General features: G+C 38.8%; 2 protein-coding genes across 4 annotated transcripts; both read left to right on the forward strand.

Moving 5' to 3' along the window:
• Positions 1-2,033: 2,033 nt before the first annotated feature.
• Positions 2,034-2,691, forward strand: LOC147497382 (uncharacterized). The gene is made up of 2 exons (XM_086562866.1): positions 2,034-2,318; positions 2,488-2,691. Exons 1-2 carry the CDS (start codon positions 2,034-2,036, stop codon positions 2,689-2,691), a joined length of 489 nt encoding a protein of 162 aa, XP_086418992.1.
• Positions 2,692-18,552: 15,861 nt separating this feature from the next.
• Positions 18,553-22,643, forward strand: LOC147497383 (uncharacterized). Of its 3 annotated transcripts, XM_086563697.1 has the most exons (6): positions 18,572-18,589; positions 18,705-18,784; positions 21,085-21,478; positions 21,589-21,727; positions 21,820-22,249; positions 22,338-22,643. In XM_086563697.1, exons 3-5 carry the CDS (start codon positions 21,089-21,091, stop codon positions 22,218-22,220), a joined length of 930 nt encoding a protein of 309 aa, XP_086419823.1. In that variant the 5' UTR covers positions 18,572-18,589; positions 18,705-18,784; positions 21,085-21,088; the 3' UTR covers positions 22,221-22,249; positions 22,338-22,643. The 3 variants fall into 3 exon arrangements, with proteins under 3 accessions (XP_086419825.1, XP_086419823.1, XP_086419824.1); XM_086563699.1 differs by having other exon boundaries at positions 18,553-18,784; positions 21,820-22,255; XM_086563698.1 differs by lacking the exons at positions 18,572-18,589; positions 18,705-18,784 and having other exon boundaries at positions 20,753-21,478.
• The last annotated feature ends 1,639 nt before the right edge of the window (positions 22,644-24,282 follow it).

The raw sequence follows: 24,282 nt of genomic DNA on the forward strand, positions 1-24,282 counted from the left end.
AAAAACTAGTCAACACTATTTTTTCTGATCTACTTGGAAAGACAGTCGAAACATACATCGATAACATGGTTGTCAAATCAATAGAAGCACCTGATCATCTTACTAATTTGCAAGCTATTTTCAACAGACTCTCCAATGTCAACATGCGTTTGAATCCGGCTAAGTGTTCTTTCGGTTTGTCGTCTGGTAAATTCTTAGGATACATGATGACTAGACGCGGAATTTAAGCAAATCTAGATGACTAGATTCTTAGGATAAATTCTTAGGATACATGATGACTAGATTCAGTCTATCCTTGAAATACCTTCTCGATGTCAAAGAAAGAGATTCAACGACTTACAGGACGCTTGGCTGCCCTAAATCGCTTTATCTCTCGGTATTCTAACCGATGTAGTCTTTTTTTCAAAACATTGAAAGACGCATCAATTTGGACGGAGGACTATGAACTTGCATTTTGCCACTTGAAAGCGTACTTAGTCCAACCTCCAGTTCTCGCCAGTTTAGCAACGGGGCAGCCTATAGGTCTGTATTTAGCCGCTACTAATCATGCCGTAAGCGCCGTCTTATTTGTCGACACTAACGATGGTCGTCCTATATTCTTTGTTAGCAAGACTCTTACAACGGCTGAAATAAGGTATTCTTAAGTGGAGAAAATTGCATTGGCCTTGGTTCATACTGCCCGACGTCTTAAGCCTTATTTCCAGGGACGAGTTGTCAAAGTTTATACCGAATATCCACTGCGAAAGCTTTTTCGCAATGCCCAGGAATCAAGTCGCCTCGCAGAATGGGAAAGTTATATTAGCGCTTATAGCATTGTTTTTGAAACTCACATAGCTGAGAAAGGACAAGCTTTGGCTTCGATAATGGCCGATTTTCCTATTGATGATATTCCTATGTCTGATGCATTACTGAACGAAGAAAATATTGTTGACAACACGCTATTACCTCTTGGAGGCGATGACTTGCCACACTTATCAGATGTATCTGCCGATTGCTGGATTATTTACACTGATGGTTCGCATAATAAGTCTGGCTCCGGTATTGGGTGTGTAATCTTGTAGCCGAATGGAGAAAAAATTAAGAAGTCAGTGCGTTTGGATTTTGACGCTTCAAATAATGAGGCCGAGTACGAAGCTGTCATTTGCGGCTTGCGCACTGCTCTTCACCTGGGGGCGACTAATTTACGATTATTCACAAATTCTAAGTTAGTCGCTAGCCAATTTGGAGGATCGTATGCGGCTCGTGATGAGAGAATGACGACTTATTTGGACTTAATTCATCGGATTGCTCGAAATTTTGAATCTATCAGTATTGTGCAGTGTCCGCGTCATGATGTGCGACATGCTGATTCTCTCGCATATTTATCCATGGCAGTTAAGTCAGATGAGCCTTTCCAGATTACCATTGAATTTCAAATGGAGCTGAGTATCGATCTATCCATCGAGGACTTGCGAGATATGTACATCACTCAGAGTTGTTTTTCCATCTAGACATTTTCTGACGAATTACGTCATGCCAATTTGTTATCTCTTATGCTGACTCGGAAGCGCAAGCGAGATCTTGATAACTAAGCTGTCGTTGTAGAGAAAACACTTGATCCACAACTTATGCTTTCAGATGACCCCAATGATCCTGTTAATGATATTGTCTCAGTCCATACCGACGATGATCATGAAGCTGACAATGCTCCAAAAGTTCTTGATGTAGAGCTAAGTTTTCCGCTTACGCCTTGAGACGAAGATGGTTGGTGTCTTCCTTATATCACATATTTACATGATCACATCTTGCCTCCCGATCATAAAGTTGGTGATCGTGTCAAACGCGATGCTTGGAAATATTGTCTCATCTCGACTTCGGACGGTCTTTTGCAATTTTATCGCAAAGGCACAAATCTTAACCATATGCTTCATTGTCTTAGCAGAGCGAAAGGTTTACTCGTTCTCGCAGAAATTCATTCAAGCCTATATGGGAACCACTCCCGGGGGCGAAGTCTCGCTCATAGAGCAATGACACAAGGGTACTGGTGGCCATACATGCAAAAGGATGCTAAGCGCTTGTCTGAGAAGTGTGTTCCTTGTCAAAAATATGCTAATATGGGAACACTTCCAACGACGGAACTTCATCCAATCTTGAGCCCTTGGGCGTTTGCAAAGTGGGGCATTGACATTGTCGGTCCTCTTTCGAAAGCTCCGGGCAGTGTTCGTTTCTTACTTGTTGCAACTGATTATTTTACCAAGTGGGATGAAGCTATGCTCTTAGCCCAGATTCATGCTTCAGATGTTAAAAGTTCTTATGGCATGACATTGTTTGTCGTTTCGGTATTCCAACATCATTGACTTTCGACAATGGCAAACAATTTGAAGATGACGAAATTCGACAATTTTGTTCTGACTTGAAGATTAGTCACAATTTCTTGGCACCGTACCATCCATAAGCTAATGGACAAGATGAAGCTACTAACAAACCATTCTTGCAATGCTCAAGCAGCGACTTCAACAGGCCAAAGGAAATTGGGTTAAGGAACTTCCTGTGGTTATGTGGGCTTATCAAACCACGCCTAAGCATTCAACGGGATTTTCTCCGTTTAATCTTGCTTACGGTATGGAAGCGGTCTTGCCTACAGAGTTGATGAATCCAACCACACGAACTTCTGCCATAGAATTTGAGTCGAATGATCAAGCACTTGCTTAAGCCAAAGCCTTGATAGATGAGACGAGAGATGTCGGTCTGCAATAGTTAATTCGTTATCAGGCTGATATGAAACGAAAATAGGATAAGAAAGTTTGACTTAAAGTGTTTGAGAAAGATGACTAGGTACTCTGTCGAAAGACGAGGTTGATAGATTCCGGTAAATTTGGAGAAAACTGGACAGGTCCATACATTATTGATCGCCCCGCCACCAAAGGATTTTATTTTCTCCGAGATTTAGATGGGACTATTCTTGATAAGCCGTGGAATACGTTTCATCTGCGCAAGTTCTATAAGTAGATTTAGTTGTTGTTTTCCAGTTATCCTAAAAAAAAAAAACTTTAGTTTGTTTCTAGTTTAGTTGTTTATTTTCCGTTATTATCTTTGCACTTTTCAAGACTCGGTCATAAATAAAAATGTAGTTTTTTCACTTCAGTTCCAATGGTATTATTATTGTTCTAGCGAATCTTATTATTGCTACGACACAATCTGACGAAGTTACCACGTTTAGCTTCGTCAGTCTAAGTTTGAACTCTTTTACGCTCGCTTAGTTCGTTACTATCGCTACGACAAATCTAACGAAGTTACCATGTTTAGCTTCATCCATCTAAATTTGAACGCTTTTACGCTTGCTTAGTTTGTTACTATCGCTACGACAAAATCTGACGAAGTTACCATGTTTAGCTTCGTTAGTCTAAGTTTGAACGTTTTTATGCTCGCTTTGTTTGTTACTATCGCTACGACTAATATGACGAAGTTACCACGTTTAGCTTCGTCAGTCTAAGTTTGAACGCTTTTACACTCGCTTAGTTCATTACTATCGCTATGACAAATCTGATGAAGTTACCACGTTTAACTTCGTCAGTCTAAGTTTGAACGTTTTTACGCTCGTTTAGCTCGTTACTATCACTACGACTAATCTGACAAAGTTACCACGTTTGGCTTCGTCGGTCTAAGTTTGAACGCTTTTACGCTCGCTTAGTTCGTTACTATCGCTACGACACAATCTAACGAAGTTACCGCGTTGAATTTCGTCAGTCTAAGTTTGAATGCTTTTACACTCGCTTAGTTCGTTATTATTGCTATGACAAAATCTAACGAAGTTACCACGTTTAGCTTCGCCAGTCTACGTTTTAACTCTTTTACGCTCGCTTAGTACGTTACTATAATTATGACAAATCGGACGAAGTACCACGTTTAGCTTTGTCAATCTAAGTTTAAACACTTTTACGTTCGCTTAGTTCGTTACTATCGCTACGACATAATCTAACGAAGTTACCACGTTTAATTTCATCAGTCTAAGTTTGAACGCTTTTACGTTCGCTTAGTTCGTTATTATCGCTACGACAAAATCTGATGAAGTTACTACGTTTAGTTTCATCAGTATAAGTATGAACGCTTTTACGCTCGCTTAGTTTGTTACTATTCCTACGACAAAATTTGATGAAGTTACCACATTTAGCTTCATCAGTCTAAGTTTGAACGCTTTTACGCTCGCTTAGTCCGTTACTATCACTACGACAATATCCGACTAAGTCACCGTGTTTAGCTTCGTCAGTCGAAGTTTGAACGCTTTTTACGCTCGCTTAGTTCGTTATTATCGTTACGACAAAATCTTACGAAGTTACAACGTTTAGTTTCATCAATCTGAGTTTGAACTTTTTACTCTCGCTTAGTCTAATTTTGCCAAGTTAAGTTAGCATTGGGGACATTTTCTCTACATGGCGGTCTCATTCTATTCCATTTCAACTATATAAATCAACAACATTGTCAGTTTTCTGCAGGTATGTTCTCTGACACAACAACAATATTCAATACCAAAACCCATATTTTTTTTTCATGAACAAATTTTTTCGCTCTGTGGTATTAAATTCACACAATCACATAATCATTGGTTTGAGAAATCCAATGGTTCGTTACCAATTTTTCGCATAGCCAACTCGTACAAATCTTTGTAATTTATCTTTTCACGTTCTAGTTGATCTCCCGTTTCTGTTAACGTCTCTGTTAATTGTCTTACAGTCGCCTGATTAAATCTTTGTTTTATTCTTCGAAATCTGCATTCGCTTCGCTTAACGCTTTCGGTTAACTATCTTCCGACTTCATTATTTTTTAAACATTGACGGTCTTTCTCAACGACACTTCTGTCAGCTTCTTTAATTCTTCTACGGCATTAATTGACACCTTTTTGCGCGAAATTTTTTTCCGTCGATTCTTTGTGAATATAATTTGCTCGTAATACCGTCGTTTCTCCGAGCGGTGAAAATTTGCATTACGTCAAATTTTTGAGCGATTTATTCTAAGGTATTGGGCCGATATTTCTGCACGACACTTTTCGACGGCTTTTCTGAGTGAAATTTTTCTCTGCTCGAAACTTTTCTTCGTTGACTTTTCGTGAATTTCTTTCGCCAGTCATACCGCCGTTTCTACCTGCAACGACCAAAATAAACTTTTGTCAGTCTTTCAGACTTGACCAAAATTTTCGGATAACTGATAAAAAATACTAACATACTTGTTTCATGTTGTCGAAACTCTTTGACACCGCTTTTTTCATATTCTCCAAACTTTTCTCCGTCTTCTTTGGCAGCCCAATTTCAATTTTGATCGAAATCCAACAATTTAAACTTAATAACCCAGCAGATCCAATTTGAAACTAATCAATCATTACTTAGATTATGTTGGTCAATCTTTAGTTGCCTATCCAATTCGAAATTACCGACATCTCGTAGTAGAGAGAAATTCCTTACTTAACTGTAAAACCACCTCCACTCCTCAATTTCATGCCACCGCCACCAACAAATTTTCACCCCAACAGACAATTCATGTCCACCACCTATCAAATTCCATATCATAGTCCTGTCATTCAATCTCATCACCAAGTTCGTCACCTCACAACAACCCACCACCAACTACAACCAACCAAAGGGACAGGTTTCAAATTCAACAACCAACCACCCTGCAAATCATCAACACCACCACCAATTTCCAACTCCGTCTCCAACATCAAGTTTTTCCACAAACTCAACAACTCACTGAATTCAAGCAACAAATCATCGCCACCGATCTTTCACAACAATTTAATCCCTTGCTTATTCAAATTAAAAACCAACCCACCCTCACGGATTCCACAACCCCACTTTTTTTCAACTGGATACTGTTCAAGAAGACGAAGGTAAGGAGAAGACGACCCTATTCCTTTTTCTTTTTTTGCTTCACGAGTTCTGTTCCAATATACATGAGTCCAGGACGGAGACACTCGCCACCAGCACCTTTGCTTGCTTTCTATCACTTCCTCAAATTTCATAGCACTTCCCCATGCTAAATCCAAACAGTACCATATAATTAACCAGGCTAATTCCCAACGAATTTTATAGTGGTCGACGTACCTGGCATCTCATTGTTTCGCAGCATATTTTTTGTTCCTCGCAGAAAACAATTTGCAAATTCTCGTTCTTGGCGACATCATGACTTGCTGTTGTTTTTCTTATTTCTGCCCCTTCTTTCCATCTCACAAATTCTGTTATCGTCATACCATTCCCTCACATAGTTTTCTTAGTTAGATGTTTTTTACTTACTCTTCAATCATGTCTCGTTCGTGTCTTCTTTAATGCCATCCTGATCTTATGTATTTTACATCAATTCTATTTCCAAGTTCCAACTCAATTTCCACTATGTTTCCTAATACAATTATATGTCTAATTTGTATGCACTCTTTAGCATGTGTTTAATTATTGAAAAAAGAAATAGATAGCATGTGTTCCTATATATGCCCCACATTAATTAATATATTAAGTTGTGTCTTTTTTCCATAGCTTCTTAATTAGCTTATATTATTTTCGTTTTTAGCTTTCTTAAAACCCATTAATCTCTCCCCTCCTTTACTCCAGTCAATTCAATAACACCTTATCACTCCTTTTTCCGCCTAAAATTCTTTTCATAATCTTTTTTCACATGCAAATATTAATTGTTACATAGTTAACACTTTACATGCATTTCGATTCCATTTTTTTTCATTGAGTTTTCCTTCTTCTTTGACATCCGAACTATCGTGTTCGCATGCCAAAGAGGAGGCGGTGTTTCGACCCCCACCTGCGTGGCAAACGTCTATTAGTAGGGGTCTCCACTTTATTCGAAAGAGGAGGCGGTGTTTCGACCCCCACCTGCGTGGCAAACGTCCATTAGTAGGGGTCTCCACTTTATTCGTTTAATCGACAAGGCTAAAGTCTAATTTGCAATACCATGGATCAATGTACATACCCACTAACTCATGTGTCTAGAGCTGAACCCTAGCCATATGGCTTGCTATTTACGTACATTAATTTATGTCAAGATTCGTTTTTTATCAAAGAGATAATTATCAGTTGAGAGTTATATTCAATTACAATTACTTAAGCTACAAGAAGTCTCTACTCTACCTATATAAATACCAAACTATTTTTTATATAGAACTACATTCTTGAGACTTGATCCCATCGATAATTTGGGTACATAGGCAACTAAAAGGTATAGTCTCATCATTCACTCGATCGCCATCGCTTTTTCACTACTTTTCTACGTACTTCATCTTTTTCGTCACCACTTAGTATTTTGATCATATTTGGTCGAAACATATGTCTTTCTATATTTTGCATTATGTTAGGTTTAGTACTAATCCTGCTATTTGTGGAGCCTTGAGGATTAATTACTACCACATGTCGAATCTCTTGACACAAGCACACACCATCTGTACCTATGGTATCTTTGTTGGGCATGAATATTTATTCTCTCTTTACGCTTTTATAAGGAAAATGTTTAGCTTCATTGATCTTGGAACCATTAATTTCTTGCTACAAGTTTCCATGATGAGTGTCTTTTTTACTCTATATTCGTTTACGATCGTTGAACATGTGGTTAAACCTCTCTCTTGCATCATAATTTCTATGGTTAGTAAGGTTTGGTGGGAACACCATTCCTCTCAGTCATTTCCTTTTTTTTTTGGCGGTGAGCACAGTGAAGGCTCTCCGCTAATACCAATGAGTATCTTTGCGTGGAATTTTCGTGGGAGTGGGAATCCTATGAAAATTCGTCAGCTTGAAACCCACATCAAAGATCTTGACCCTGATATCTGTTTCCTATCTGAAACAAGGGTGGATGCATCCACTAGTTTCATGAGATTCCCCCCTGATAAACAATAAAAAGATAAAGTTAAAACAAAGATAAAGTTTACCTACGAAATGAACGATAAAACTCAAAACGTAAGTAAACTAAAACTTAATTACGTGTCTAAATTTATCAACGATTGTTCTACTCTCGATCTATTGAACAGATATAGTGGAGTAGGAAGTTCGTTCCACTCCTAGTCCTTCCGCATGCTGTGTTTTCTAGTCTAATTACTCTACTCTATGTCTAATGAGAGATTTACGAAATGATAACTAGACTACGATGCAACTACCCACAAGATGCAACTAGTCGACTATTTAAACAACTATGAGAATACTACATCGATTCTATGGTAAGGAGTTAGAGAGGGATTGATTTCACCTTAGCTCAACTTAATCCACTAACGACTTTAATCGTCAGAATAATCGAATTGAGCGCGCCGCAGAACAATCTGGTTATTCCTAATCCCTAATTACACATGGCATTTCTACCAATTCATAACTAGCATGTGAACGATTACACCTATTCTCATGCTGAACTAATTATTTCTAGAGTGGAAAGAAAATTGCGACGACTCTACGATAATCGGAATATAATCAAGCTTTCATCAAGGCTTCTCAACCCCCTCTAATGGAGGTTTAGCCGAGAATCATCACGCTATCATTCCCAATCAAATTCGAACAAGACATGATATAAAGATTGAAACTTTGCTTATTTAAACTCAAATGGAAACTACTCATGCAAAAATCTATTCAATCTAATAAAGACAAATAATTGAATCTAAGAATTGAACTAAATAAGTAAATGGAAAATGAAACTAGATTACCAAGAACACTATTTTATTAATCTAATGAATAATAAAATAATGATTCAAATACTAAATTAATAATCTACTTTGTTCTAAAGTAATTAATTAAACATGAAACTAGATCTAAAACAAGATATGAAAAACTAATTAATTAACTAATTGAAATTCTAAAACTAAGTTCTAAAACTAATTAATGGAGGCTAACTAATCCAATTTTTAATCTAGGTCTAACTATCTACCTTTTTACAAAGAGTCAAGCTTTTGTTTTCATACTTTCAGATCCAAAAATCGTGCATGGGCTTGGAGCCATGTTTTGGGCCGGAAAATCGGGCCCAAAACCCAATTTCTTTAGTCCAAAATGGGCTCTTCAGCTACAATTGGCTTCGACAAACTTTTCGTCTACTTCTACTCCTCTGATTAGGTCAAGGCTTAGACCATTGGAAAGCTTTTTCCGAGCCGGTCGCTTTGACATAAGGTAGGCCCAATTCCGAGGTCTGAGTCCAAAGATACGGCCTTCGAAAGTTCTGCTGACTTTGTGTGCTGTTTCTGCCCGCGTCGACTTTTCAGCTTTTGACCGGGCTTTACAAAGGCTTTGTCTTCTTGAATCTTGGCATTTAATCACGGAACTCCTTAGCAACCGACCTTTGCTCCTTTATCTCGCTAAAGTGGCACATTTCTACACATCATGGACTTTGAAGCCTGAAATGCATAAAACACGTGAATCGATGATTAACTCTTAATTATTACTCACATAATTGGTCTAAAAGTATGATGGTTAAGGGGTTAAAACTACAGTTTTGGGCTCTTATCAAACCACCCCCAAACAACATTTTGCTTGTCCTCAAGCAAAGATGAGAAATTAGAATAAGTGACCAAAAATGGAATTCTATCTACTCTCGTTTCGCTGAGTGCGATTGCATTGACCATATGCAACAAGGCCTTAAACCACTAGGAATTCCCTAGTGGAAGAGTTATAGCCTCATGAGAGTTTTCCAGTGAAGGTACTCACAAACTTCATCTATACTACAACGACTAAGAAATAAAACTATTGTTTCCTTATTCATGCTCTAAATTAACTATACCTCTCACTAGCGATGCATATAGAGTAATCAAGTTGAAACCTAAGCTAATATATGCATAATAATCAATCATCTACAATAAACATATATATAATGAGTAATACTATGAAATGCCTAGCAGGTTCGTTTATGAAACTCGGAATAGCGTCCTTAAGTAGGTTCTCACAATAATAGTCAACATACAACACTGATTTTTCCACTCAAGTTTATTTACTCCGAAGCATGCGTGGGCACATTTTACCTTACAATCTCAATGACAACAAGGAAGCCGGAGTCGATCAAACACATCTGCCAATTACTATCACACTAACCTATTCCTAATTGAGCTAGAGGTCTTTATTAGGTGTTGCGGGGATTAGGAGATGGTTTAAGAAGGAAGGAAATGGATATTCAAAAAGGACAAGTATGAGATAATAGAGTCTTCATATTATGTAACTAGAGAAAACCTTGTCATTTACTTTTACTTCTACACTTTGTTTCCATCCTTAGCCATATTTTTTTTTTCTTTTTCTTTGGCTTTTGACTCCTTTTATTCTATTTTTTTGGAGTTTTTATTTTATTTCAATTTTTATTTTTCTTTTCTTTGGATGGAAATTTCTTTTCTTTATTTTCTGAAGCAATTAACTAACTTTTGTTTACACAGGTTTTTCTCTTCTTCTTTCTTCCTCATTCTATTATCAGACTTATCTAAATTGGGTAGGTTGAATTTTTTATTTTGTTTTGTTTGTAACAGGGTAATGGATTTGTGGTTTATGAAAGGCTAAACAAAGGCTCAGAGGGGCGACTAGCGGAAAATAATTCATAGGTTTGAATTTCTGGCTATATCGATCCAAAGAGGGCCTAAATTCTCGCATAGGATATGGCATAGTGATCAAGCAAGTGGACGTGTGATTTCTCTATCCGGATTTTACTTCTCCCTTGTGTCATTTCTCAAATGTTTCGCTCAGATAAGACTTTAGGCTATATTCTCACAGGATTTGTAAAATAAGTACTCTAGCCTAGAGTTCAGAAACTTGCTGCTAACAATCATAGATAGTCATGTAATATATTTATAGATAGATGCAAAGATTATTACCTACATCTTAACCTAAGTTTCTAACAATTATTCTAATGCAAAAGCTACGTGAGATTTCTAGATTATTAAGAGCATAGAGAAAGAAAACAATACCAATATTCCTAAGTGTATAGCATAACTTATTTATTTATATTTTTGAATTTTTGAAATTTTAACTAGAAAACAAATGCATATTATACATATTTATATCCTAGCAGATGCCTTAATTACACGTGTTTCTATGCACCCCCCAAACAAGAAGCATGCTTTGTCCTCAAAGTATTTTAAATAAAGAGGGTAGAAAAAATACCATTGAAGCGCGTGAAATTCGGGGAACATCCGCAAAACAAAGTTAGAACGCACTAATATAGAAAATAAAAAACTGACGAACTCTATAAGAGTTCCACCCATTATGGGGTTAACAAGAATAAAATTGCTTGGAACATAAGCAGACACTAACTAGAATTAAAACTTACCTTATCTCCCGCTTTATTCATCATCCTCCTCATCCTCTTCTTCTATAAAGAAGAGGAGGTTCCTTCGCGTCTGCCATGCCATGATAATTTGCCGGGCTTCCCGCCATTTATCATCTATTATTGCTAACCTATTAAAGCCACACTTGTCCGACAGGGGTGTAGGGTGCAACCTGATGAGGTTGTATCCTCCACCCTTGCCAAGTCATTGCACGGAAAGATCGAATAATACTATTGGTAGGTTGCACAAAGTGTCGACCCGTAATCCGCGGAAACGCGTGTACAAAAAAATAGGAAAGAAACATAACATAATACGGGAAATTAGAACAGGCATAAGAAGGTACTTATGCCTCATGCTATGGGCTCGAGCTAAACTAGACATCAAGGTTCTGGGAAGGTCGTGGCACATACGTCCCGTGGCTAAAGCAAGGAAGACGCTGCAAGTGGCATCATTCACAGAAGAAAAACGCCATTCCCCTAAAATGTTTAGCATGATCCAAAACATAACAGTTCCTATGTTCATGGACATGCTACCAAAGGCGACGTTATATTCCCCATGGTCCTCGATACGGAAAATGCCTGCCCCATACGACTCATGCAGAAACTCATAAGTGTAGACATGCATATTATCTACCTAATAGCACCATGGGTCTTGTATTTCAGCGGGCATAGCAAGTCCAAGAACAAATGCTAGCAAGAACCTGGTAATTTCCATTGGTTCATCATTAATGTTGATGGAGAACACTTCTCCATCCGGTCTCTCAAAGAAAATACAATTATCATAAAAATAAGATGCAAGTGCTGGAGAATAAAGTTCATCAGGTCTTACCATAAGCGGTTCCCAGCCTACGTATGTGATCGCCTCGCGAAACCAAGCACCATAAGTAGTGCTTTGGAACAAATCTTCGAAAGACTGTTCCGGAATTATTTTAGGGGATGTCATCTCAAAACGATGCTCTGGAACAGCTGCAAATGATCCGGGAACAACCCGCAGAAAACAAGAAATTTTTGTGTTTACGGAGGTCGACGCCAGTGCGCTTCCACTTGAAGCAGCGAGGCGCTCGATGATTTTCGAGTTCCAAAGTGTTTTGAAGTCGCGCTCACCTTGGGCGAGGCGCCAAAGGCAAAATTTCTAACAGAGACTAGGGCGCAGGTGCGCTCCGAGGTGCTATTTTATCGAGATTTCATCCTACCGTGATATTTATTCATAGATATGCCTAATCGGCAATATTCTCACCCTGACTCCGAAATAACTTCTAAAAAAATAAAAATAAATGGGGGTCATATAAAAATCATGCTGGACTAAATAATACCACCCCCAAACAATTTGGGAAAGTGGGATCAACATTAAACAACCACACACGATGAAAATAAAGACATTATATTAATATTGGCATTAAATGCCCTTTCACTACAAAATTCAAATTACGGAATTAAAACTTACATTAAAATAACTAACAATAATAAAACTACAAATAAAAATCATCAAGCTATACTATCCCTAAACACGCCGGGCATCGGTAGCGGAGGGCACACTCGAGGAGATGGCTCCCGAAGTCCGTTGGGCAGCACCATTCGATCTTTTCGGCGATGACGCTCGTGCCTCGATGATGTATCCTCAGAAGGAGAATCCCTGTGAGGTGGAAAGCGTGCAAGCATATCGCTCGAACTGGCTGGCCGAGCTTCTAGCTCAGCCCTCATCTGTTTCCACCGCCATCCCTCATTTGGTAACGAATCTCGGTTATGGTGCATAGTAGCCTGTCGAGTCCGGAGGTCTTCGCAGATAGTATTGAGTGAACGATGCCACGATGAATCACAGCCATGCGTTTCGTGATCCGACCAACACCTCTCCAAGGCATCGGCATCAAAACATGTCAAGTCCTCCTCATCCTCCAAGTCATCATTCTCATTTCGACGTCCTCCCTTGTCGACTACTCTATCCTCGAGGCAACCTCCGAACTTGTTGGATACACTCCTTATAAACCGAGGATTTCGGTGTAGGGTGAGGCAAATCCTATCGACGCGTCGAGTCGCTCTCAACTTCAAAGATGATCTTGGTTATCAAAACAGGGAGAGGTGCAATAGACTTCCCCACTCCCCTAATCATGTTAAGCAAAAACTCCAAGATACAGAACTCATACTTCTGCTCCTGGAGTGTCCATAGAATGTGAAGGCAGTTCAGACCTATGTCGCTGACCTTCTCCTTCCCTATGACATTCCTACCAATCCATTGAGCTGCAGCTAGCTGGTTGGTTCTGAGGGATGCCTGGCGAACACAATGAGAGCTTGTATTGTAGTTCCCTTCGGTAACAGTCGCATTCATCAAAGGCTCTACCCCATTATATTGGGACTCCTGTAACGTGGCATCAAGATGGAATGCCTAGAATCTCAGCCAACAACCGAGCACTTACTTCCTTCCTCTTCTTTGCCACCGTAACAAAAATTCTACTCCCATCCAACTCCCTCGTGTTGTAAAACCGTTGGACTAACTCTTCGTGGTAGAAGGCGTTGGTGGAGTACCACAAGCTATTCCAATCTCTACTAATCATTTCGTCACCGTAAAACGGTGCGAAGTGGTCGCCAGTAAATTCGACGTTGTTGAGCTATTGGAGTGTTTGGAATGTAGTGGGGAAGCAATGAGGGACAACCTCACAAAAAAACGATGGTGGTGGTGGTGTGGTGGTATGGCAGCGTGAATTTCTTTATTTTTCGGTGGTTTTTGGTGATTTAAATTGGTGGAGGTGGTGGTGGTACGGTTTTGAGAAGATTTGGAGTGGGTTTGGATGTTTGGCGTGGGTGTATTGGTTTTCTCTTTTTTTTATGTTAGGGTTTAAAGCTTTGTTTTTATTGTTAATGGCGGTTTGGGAAGATGAAGATCACGACTGTTGGTGTGAAGGTAAGGGGCGCAGGTGCGCGCGAGTTGGGCCCAAGCCCAATTCAAATTTTTCGAATTTTGTCGATTTTTAGCGCAACTTGAAACTAATATTGCCGCTTCGTTACCGGTCCGATTTTTGCGAATGAGATATGGAAATGATCAGGAGAGAATTTCCAATCCAATGATCTATAAAACACTCTATTCCTACCGTGGATGACATATAAGATAGTAGAAAATGCCTCGAAGTTCGTGCATAACGTACGTTATGCGAACGAATGAACTCTAAATTCATAGATAATGTCAACCTGAATCGAAATACAATTAAACGGCCTAAACAACTCTAATGGGACATAAAACATTCTAGGATGGAAACACGAACACCTCACCCCCAAACAAATTTTTTACAACAGAGTTTAGAAAATTTGTTTTTTTTTTAAAAAAAGTGGGTCTTTTAAAGTCAGATTCGAGACTTCCTAGATTACTATGTTTATTATTTAATTTTTTTTTTTTACTTTTATAAGGAAAAACAATAAGCAATAAGGACATAATTCACCCCATAGAGAAACATGACTCAAAAATCCGAGAAAACATGCAAGAGTGGAAAACGTGAATTATGTTAAACGTGGACTTAGGATCCGGTACTTACAGCCACACACTCCATAGGGAGGGCCCGGTTACCTTAATGGTGCACTCACCAATATATGGAAATGAAAGGAAATGCACCAAACACAAAAATTGAGTCGTTTATAGTCAGATACTCGAGACTTTATCTAAACATATGTATGAACATGCAGTTTATCATATATCAACAACCGAAATAGTTGTGGATCATTCCATAAATAAATATCACAGAAAACATATCCAAACACAATCAAGCACCAAGATTTCCTATGACGCAACCTAGTGAACTGAAAGCGAAGTCGGATAGACCTATAACGTAACCTAGCATGCACCTTCTTTTTCATCTTTGAACGAGAGGGTGTTCTAGTGAATAAGTGTGGAAAAGTGAATGGTTGTGGAAGATAAGTTGTAGAAGGAAAGCATGTAAACAATGAGGATGTGGGTTTAGCACAAAACTCATTCATGGTGTAGGTAGGGACTGTCTCAAGTCTGAAAATGAAGGTGTCAAATGGTTTGTCCTTCTGAAGTATTTGTTTACTAGGTAGATTTAAAAATTATGAAGCCTGGGAGAAACAAAAGGATCGAATTCAAACTCGAGATTCCTTTTGAAAGGGTGGAAGGAGGGAGTCGAGGTGGATGTTGTGCAAAGTAGTTCTTGATAGGGTGAATCATCACCTGCTCTAAGAAACTCATCGAATTCCTCATCTAGATTGGTCATATCCACATTACTATGGTAGTCCTCTATATCTTTGAGAAAGTCATCTATCTCGTCCTCATCCATAATATGTGTATCGACTAGTGTAGGGATGAAAATGTTGGAGTCTGAACTTCCAAAGGAAAGAAATTTGGGCATATGATTATCAGGGAACGTGTTGCAACGTCATAGGATACTTAATAGACCGATCAGCTAATTGCAACGTCATTTTAGTGGGTTGCATCTCGTCTAGACCTATTTGTCTATACAAATAAAATGGGAGTAAGTTAACAATAGCCCCCAGGTCTAATAACGCGGTCATCGTGATAGGAATCTCTAAGGTGCATTATCTGATGGGGCGACCGTGGTCCTTGTACTTAACAATTCCATTATGTTCAGATAGAGTTGGGAATTATTCTGTTAAAAAGGCGTCTTTTGGTATATTGGTCTTACGCCTAGTAGTACACAACTCCTTAAGAAACTTAGCATGGTGTGGTAGCTTTTTAATAGCTTCGAGGAAGGGAAGGTTTATAGTTAGATTCTTGAAAACGTCCCTAATCTCCTCATAATATGTATCCCTAGTTAACATGGCTAATTTTTGTGGAAACGGTGGTTTCTCTCTATATTTAGCATATATATCACCTGGATGTTTAACCTTGGCTTTTCTGTTTCTTAGGTTGTGTTGTGGAATCGGGTACCTCTACGGTGGTAGGCTCTTCAGTTTCTATTTCGTATCTAGTAAAATAGCGGTGTAGGGGGACTCTTGGTGGGGTAACTATAGGCATAGTTACTTTGTTATCAACCACTCGCCGTAACGGAGAGTGGTGATGGCATTTAGTTTACCTACATTTTCATATTCATTACTAGTATTATCGGTTACCTCAAAGGATGTGTTTGTTGTTTTAGGATTAGGTATTGTGTGACTTGGAAACACACCATTGGGTTGGGCTTTATCTTGGGCCAACTGTTGGCTTAAATTATTAACGGATTGTAGAAGCCTGTTGGTTAGATTGAGCCATGGTTTGGAAAAAGTTTTGGCTCACTTGTATGAAGGTGTCAAGACGATCCGGTTTGTGTGGGTGTAGTAGTCACGGGTGGTGTGGACTCGAACTCTCTCGTGAATTATTTAAGGGCGGATTTTGATAGTTATTATTTACTAGGAACGATACCTCTATTAGCATTATAATTATTATAACTACCTTGACCTTGTGCTTGACCTTGTCGAGGTTGCACTTGGTTGTTATAATTATTATCATTACCCCGACCTCGCCTTTGTCGTGGTGGAGCTTGGTTATAACCGCGGCGTTGGCCTAACATATTGATTATTGTACCACGGAGGTGTGGCGTGTTGGTCATTTCTCCAACCGAAGTTGGGATTTTGTCTCCAAGGGCGTTAGGTTCACTATTAATGGAACAAGCCTGTTCATAGGCTATAGGGACGATGGGAGTCGGGATGCTCGGACTCCAAACAGAAACTACATGGATTTGAATTTACATTCATGACGGGGATAGGCTTTTGTTGAACGAAATGACCTCTACCTTTTTTAGTGAGTGATTCGATTAGAGTTTTAAGCTTGGGATCGTGTTTAATTCCAAACATACCGCGCGCCTTAATCGTATTAGAAGAAGAAGCGCGAGCGGTGGATATCGTCACTACCCCCGGTTGTTATTTCGGTTAGTTTGATCCTCTAAAATTTATAAGCCTCCGAGGCTCCTTTACTTAAGAAACTACCCCATTCATTATGTCAAGGACTTCTTTATGGTGGTGTAGAAGTCCTTTGAAAAGGCACGAACTAACGTGTCTTTCGCTAGATTATGATGTGGACACTCTATAAGGAGATCGGTGAAACGATTCCAAGCCTCACGAAAATGATTCATGAGGATTTTGTCGAAAGAAATGAATCTTGGAAAGCATCTCATCCGTCTTTAGGGGTGGGTAAAAATGTTCCATAAACAATTTGAACAAGTTTAGCCCATGAGTCCATAGAATTAGCGCTTTGGGCAAGTTAACTAAAGACGCCGCCTTTATCGGCTAAGGTGAAAGGGAATACCCTCGGTTTAATTTGTTTCGCACCAATCGTAGGATGGTGGAATGTTGTTAGGACTTGTTCAATCCCACGATAATGCCGATAAGGTTTTTCATGGTCTAAACCAAGAAAAACGGGTAACAAATTAAAAATATTTGGGGGGATTCGAAAATCCCCCACTGGGTCTGCTCGAACGATGCAAGATTTAGGGCTATCGCTCAAGGCTTTGTAGAAGTCAGAGAGAGGAGTCTCTCCTTCTTCAGGCATTATATCAGGTGGTGTGTGTGAAATAGTAGCTAGAGGTGTAGTGGGTGGTATACTAGATAGACTTGTTTGATGACGTTGACGGTTAATTACGTTCGGTGTTTTTCTCCGACCAGACCTTAATATCATGCAAGTCTAAGTCTAAACACGACAACACTCCAAACAATCTTGATATACTAGTATAAACCTCTAACAGGAGATGCGAGGTGTGGAAGAAAGGAATACCTGATTGCGTCCTTGCTTCGCTTATGAATAGCGTCTTTTTTACGCGTGTTCAGTATATATAACAAGTTAGAACACTGAAAATCTTGAAAAATCGAAGTTCAAATCAAACCTGTGGAAATCCGACAAATTTCAGCTCAGGGCGCGGGTGCACTCACTTTGGGCGCAGGTGCGCTCAGTGTAAACTTCGAGTTACAGTATTTGAGCGCGGGTCGCGCTCGGTTTGGGCGCGGGTCGCTCAGCTTCCAGTAACTTTAGCGCAGGTGCGCTCTGTGCAATTTTTTTTTTCCGAGGAAGTTTAATGCTGAAAAAGACAACCACAGTTAGAATCGAACAAGGGTGGGTGGGTGAAATGGGACTTTAAGGCTGTGTTTGATAGCCCAATTTGTCATGGCAAATGCAAATAAATGGCACTATTCACTTGTTTGGCACTGTTTGATGTGTTTTTTGAGTCATGGCAAATTTTTTTTGGATTTGCCACAAGTTGTCATTTGCCATGATTTTGGTGGCAAAATTTTACTGGGGAGCTGAGTAAATTTTACCCACAAATTTGTACACAAATTTGCCACGAAATAAGTGGATTTGCCAAAAAAAAGTGCCCGACAAAAAAAAAAAAAAAAAACTCTCACTGGAGCGCTCAACCAGGTTCGTCTTCTTCCCATTTTCTCTCAATCCCTCTTTCTACTCTCATTAGTTTCTCTCCTATTTGCCATTAACTTCTTCTTCTCTCACACTCTCATTAATTTCTCTCCTCATACAGTTGTGTATTGATTTGGAGAGTTGTGTATTGATTTGGAGACAAGCAACATAATCATCGACTTGCACAACTTGACGGAGGAGGTTTGTTCATCTCTTTCTCTCTCTCAATCTCTCTCATGTGTGTGCATGTTAATTTTCATTCTCTCATTCTTTTATGTTAGGGTTAGGGTTCAAGTATATATAATGATTTCAATTTTTTTTTTTGTTTATTTAGATTGTTAATTCAGTGCATGATTGTTGAGTATTTGGCTCTGTTTTTATTTATTCGAAAAAGAAATGAAAAATAGATCGTAAAATATCTTTGGATTTATTTTGTATACAATGTTACCGTGAACTACTGAACACTATGAATTGTGATTTCTGAAATAAGATGAAGGGTTGCGAACTATGGGAATTAATAACTTTGATAATTAATTCATGTACAAAGTCAAATATTGAATGCCCAAATAATATTTTATGCCTTTTTGTTCAATTTAATAAGTAATTGGATAATTCATCAGATTTGGATTCATTGTAGTTGCATTTGGTATAAATCTATTTTTTTGTCGCTTGTGTTAGTAATCTAGTTGACATGCTTTTGATTGAGTTATGAATTTGGTTTCTTTACTGGTAAATTAAATTGTTGTCATTCTTTGCTCATTCTATGTTTTTGCTTTGTCTTATTTCGTCTCATGCATGATTGTCCATTTAATTAGGTAGAATACCGACTGAAGAAGAACGTAAATTAGCTGCAGTTACTATGATGCTAACAATCATGCAGGCTATGATGTGGTACCAATGGTATAGGAGAAATAAGCGAAGGGTTATAGTTCCTAGGGCCCTCATTAGAAATTAGGATGCTCAGAGAAACATTGTTTTCACGCGAATGTTCAGGTGTAGTGACCGTATATGCTACGAACAGTTGAGAATGAGGATATTTACATTTGAACGTCTATGCACTCGATTGCGGGGTTATGGGTTAGTTGATAGTCGGTCCGTTAAGGTTGAAGAACAAGTAGCCATTTTCTTACACACAGTTGGGCACGATTTAAGGAATCGGACTTTTGAGATTCAATTTTTTAGATCAACAGAAACAATTAACCGGTACTTCCACCGAGTCTTAAATGCACTGCTTAGGCTACATAGAGACGAAGTACGACCTGCCACCATAGAAAACTCTCCATCCGACTGTGGTGGAACACCTAAATCTTGGCACCATTTTTTCCAGGTTTGTTAGCTATATATCTAATGTACATAATGTTAATTAGTAATTCTTTTACTGATGATGCTATATTAATTAGGATGCTGTGGGTGCAATTGATGGCACCCACTTTGAAGCTTCATTACCACCTCAAGATCAAGTTAGGTATCGTGAATCGAAGGGGCCAGTTACTCAGAATGTCTTAGTGGCATGTACATTTGGTATGAGATTCACCTAACGCATTACTATCGGTTGGGAGGGTTCGCCCATGATGGTCGATTTCTTCGAGATGTGCAAATGAGTCGGCCAGGGCACAAACTAAGCGTACCACATGGCATTATCCTTAAAACATTTCAAATCCCAACTGTTTTGGAATATTATTAAAATTCATCAATCATTCTAATTAATTTTTCACATAGGTAAGTATTATCTCGCCCGATCTTTGGGTTCCCGCTAGTTCCACACTTCCTTACACCATATCGGTTTGTAAGATATCATCTTAGTGACCAACAACGTAACTCTAGATACAACGGTGCCTGAATGCAAAAGAAATGTATAACTTCCGTCATTCATCTTTTGCGGAATGTTGTTGAAAGGACAATTGGTGTGTTGAAGAAAAGATTTGCGTATCTTAGGCACGCTCCACACCATGATATTGAGACACAAGCAAAGATAATTTGTGCATGTTGTGGGTTGCATAACTTTTGCTCGATAATAATGATGATATATGGGAAGAAGAAAGAGCGACTATTGAAGAGGAAGGAAATGGAGAAGTAGGCGATGATGTGGGGATAACCATGACTCCGAAAGTGATGGTTGGACAGCGTGGAGAGATGGGTTGATGGCGGACATGTGGGGCGTCGAGATGAACGAAATGGAGAAGAATAACTAGTGTGTTGTTGGCAATAGTGGTTTAATTTTATGTTTTTTGTTGTCGCTGTTTTGGCAATGTTGAATGATGTGTTTTGCCTCTGGGATACTTGTATTATTATGGCTTATGACTTTTGTTAATCTATATGACAATATGGTTTCTTATAGCCTTCCTTATATTAGTAACTCTTTGTTTAGATTTGTGTATGAATATCTAAACCTTGTTTTGGTTTCAAGTTCTACCACTACGAAGTTCACTATCACATTTTGGTTTCGTGTCGATATAGAACACTGATTATTATATTATTCTCTTTTGGTTTATTATATTCAGAACAATGTCACATAACAATGCTAGAAGCCAAGCACCACGTCCTCCACCCCCGCCTCCGCCAATTCCAGAAGTTGTTCAGGGGAAGCGTCAAATACGTTGGAACGATGGAATGGACAAGATCCTTGTCGGAACTTTGTTTGACATCATTACTGTTCTAGGGAAGGGTTCTCAGAATTCTAACGTTTCCAAGAAAGATACTCTAGTTCAAGTTGCAAGTGTGGTAACCAATTCTGGTTCTCAAAAAGTAGATTGGAATCATGTGCGTTCTAGGCTAAGGTCATTAAGGGGTGCCTACACAGTTGCTGCAGAGTTGCTAGGCCAGAGTGGCTTCTCCTTTAACCATCAAACTAAGTACATTCAAGCTGATGCCGATGTATGGGAGAGGTATATTCAGGTAAATGATCTTGATTTAGCCATTTTATATATATTTCACTTTAATATATTTGTCATTGAAGAGAAGCTAGCTTCCTAGAGGACTAACTGTGAGTCACATTATCATTGTAGGCTCACCCAGCTGCAGCAAGTTATAAAATCAAGTGGCTTCCAAACTATGAGATGCTTGACTTCATATATGGAAATGATTCTGCAAATGGAAGTGGAAACTTTAATGCGCATGATCCTGATGCTATACCCATATTGGATGGTACGTTAAGCGATTTTTTTTTATTCGTGGTTTTTCTTTATGCGATAAGATATTACTAAGCTCATAACTATGTTGTGTGTTTATTTTAATAGATGAAACTGATGATAATGACCCCGTTAATGTAAATGAATATGTTGACAATACCGGAGATGCTACCCAAGGCTCAGGGGTGAATGTGGAAGCAGAATCACCGCGTCAAAATTCGAATGGGCAAAAGAAAAAACCTCGCATAGATGTGAACGGCGAGAATATAGCTAAGACATTCGAACATCTTGCAGAAGCTGCTAAGGCGATGGCGGACAATTTGAAGCGACCTCCTAGCATGATACAAAAAGTTCATGATGCCTTGAAAGGTCTTGAGTTGTCTAAAGAAAATTTTAAGCTTGGAATGACCTTCCTTGGAAATAGCCCAAACATGGGTGAAATCTTTTTGAGTTTTGATGATGAAGATCTTAGGAAAGAGTGGCTTTTGGACAACCTTCCAGTGGCTTAAGGCACTTCTTTTGGATTTTTGCTATTATGGTACATGTAATGCACTTGTCTGGTTTAAGGCAGTTCTTTTGGATTTTTGCTACTATGGCTAATCAGGTACTCAAGCTGTGATTTGCAGGGATCATGATGGACAAATTACAAGGGTGAAGAGAAGACTTTTGCTGCTGAAGAAATTTCGTCTATGGTCCATATTAAGACGAGGGAGATTCCCAGAGGCAGGTGCAGATGAAGAAGATGCAGCTGAGATATCGGATCCTGATTCTGACATGGAAGATACTAAGTGCAAGCCTCTGCCAAACAACTTGCAGAACAACCAATCAATCTATAATCGTTTTGTTTGACAAGCACTATTACCCTTTATTTGTTTCATTTTAGTTGAGACTGTAGATCCTCTGTGCTCTTCAATGGATGGTGTGTTTTTAGATTTTGTGGGTTTTAAGTGTATTTTGATGAAAAAAACAACGACTTGCAGAACAATTGTGAAAAGAGAAGTTATCGAACTTCTCAGTATTTTCATGGTGTTTGCTTATTCAATGCGTTTAATGCTTGTTTGTGTAGTATCACGCTTTCCAGTTGTTTCTGTATAAGATATAGCATCAGATAAGTGATATTCGACAACTCCACAAAATAAATCTTTCAATATACTAAAATAAATAAATGTTCATGTTATTGTTACAATATTCAATATTGAATACTATATATATTCAATATTATTTCAATATACTAGAATAACATGTAATGCGTAAGATTGAGTTGTTTCTGTATAAGATATAGCATCAGATAAGCATAAATGCCTTTCCAGCTCCAAGAGTTCCATTCGCTCATGTCTCCACCTTGAACAATGTTCTGCTCCAGGATGATGTGGAATTGTGCAGAAATCCTCATTTGTCAATATTGAATAGTAGGATGGACTTTGAACAAGTAGAAGGCATCGCGGATTCCACAGGGGATAGATCAAATGAAACCATCCAAAGGAGGGTCTCATTTAAGATGACAGGGGGTCTGCGAAAGTGCAAGGAGCTTGAGTACGATTGGATATCTCCCTCCACAATTTTTGCCCAAGCCGACAATATGAAACTCAGAACCTAGTAATCCACAACACATGTAAAGAACTCTATATTCCTTTGTTTGGGAATGGAAGTATAATCCACATACTCTATATCTCAATTCTGGAGCAATAATAGTTACTTGTTCTTGTGTAATAGGATTCCATATGAAAAAAGTGGAGTCATCAAGAGTTGTATTTTTGAATAGTAGGAACCCCTTATAGGAACCAAAAAGAAAGGGCTTGTACACCTTCTCAGTGCGGATATAGCTCACATTGACTTTTGTCCTTGATTCTAGATTCTTACGTCCATCCAAAAAATGGATGACAATATCAGTTTTATCACGTGTTGTGAAATATCTCGGTTCTAACCACCGAACAACAAGGATTGGAGTAGCTTGATCAAGGTCCATGGCAACAAAAGATGGACTTGACAAGGTCGTACGAAGCGATCTACATACACGTAAACATTGAAAGGCAGCCTCAGCAGTAAGTCTAGTAAGGATACTCATGATGATATTATCTGGGAGGAGGAGAAGGCTATTCTTATCAGAGAGAGATCTATGACAAAGTGAAGCATAGTTATCCTTACCCAAAATATATATGAACAATAAATGTTCATACCCAAAACAGACCTGAACATTGATTGTTCATACCCAAAACAGACATGAACATTGATTGTTCATACCCAAAACATATATGAACATTGATTGTTCATTTTTCGGGGTAGCGCCGCAAGCGCGTCATGGGCCGTAGGCACGGGCATACCCTTTTGTATACAAGTCCATTTAACTTCTTTAACCATCTCTGATACGTTTCACTTGAACATGACGTGCACTTCATTTCAAGCTTTCTAATTCCATTGTCTTTTCTCCTTCAAGTTCTTGTAATCTTTAAGTCTGTTTAAAAGCACAATCCAAAGCCGTCTTTTCCTACACACTTTACTCGCCAATAAGCCCATAAGGAATATTTGTCGTTGGAAAGCAAAAAGGTTATGTGTGGAGGCATCTTCGCTGTG

The sequence above is a fragment of the Coptis chinensis genome, chromosome 5, assembly GCF_015680905.1.
Source record: "Coptis chinensis isolate HL-2020 chromosome 5, ASM1568090v1, whole genome shotgun sequence".
NCBI lineage: Eukaryota > Viridiplantae > Streptophyta > Magnoliopsida > Ranunculales > Ranunculaceae > Coptis > Coptis chinensis.

Bases quoted from the DNA above. Each gene is read 5' to 3' on its own strand.
- LOC147497382 (XM_086562866.1), top strand. From the start codon at position 2,034: ATGCAAAAGGATGCTAAGCGCTTGTCTGAGAAGTGTGTTCCTTGTCAA. The intron at 2,319-2,487 runs GTATTCCAACAT...ATGCTCAAGCAG, and splicing joins TGACATTGTTTGTCGTTTCG to CGACTTCAACAGGCCAAAGG.
- LOC147497383 (XM_086563699.1), top strand. From the start codon at position 21,089: ATGTCACATAACAATGCTAGAAGCCAAGCACCACGTCCTCCACCCCCG. The intron at 21,479-21,588 runs GTAAATGATCTT...TTATCATTGTAG, and splicing joins TATGGGAGAGGTATATTCAG to GCTCACCCAGCTGCAGCAAG. The intron at 21,728-21,819 runs GTACGTTAAGCG...TTATTTTAATAG, and splicing joins TGCTATACCCATATTGGATG to ATGAAACTGATGATAATGAC.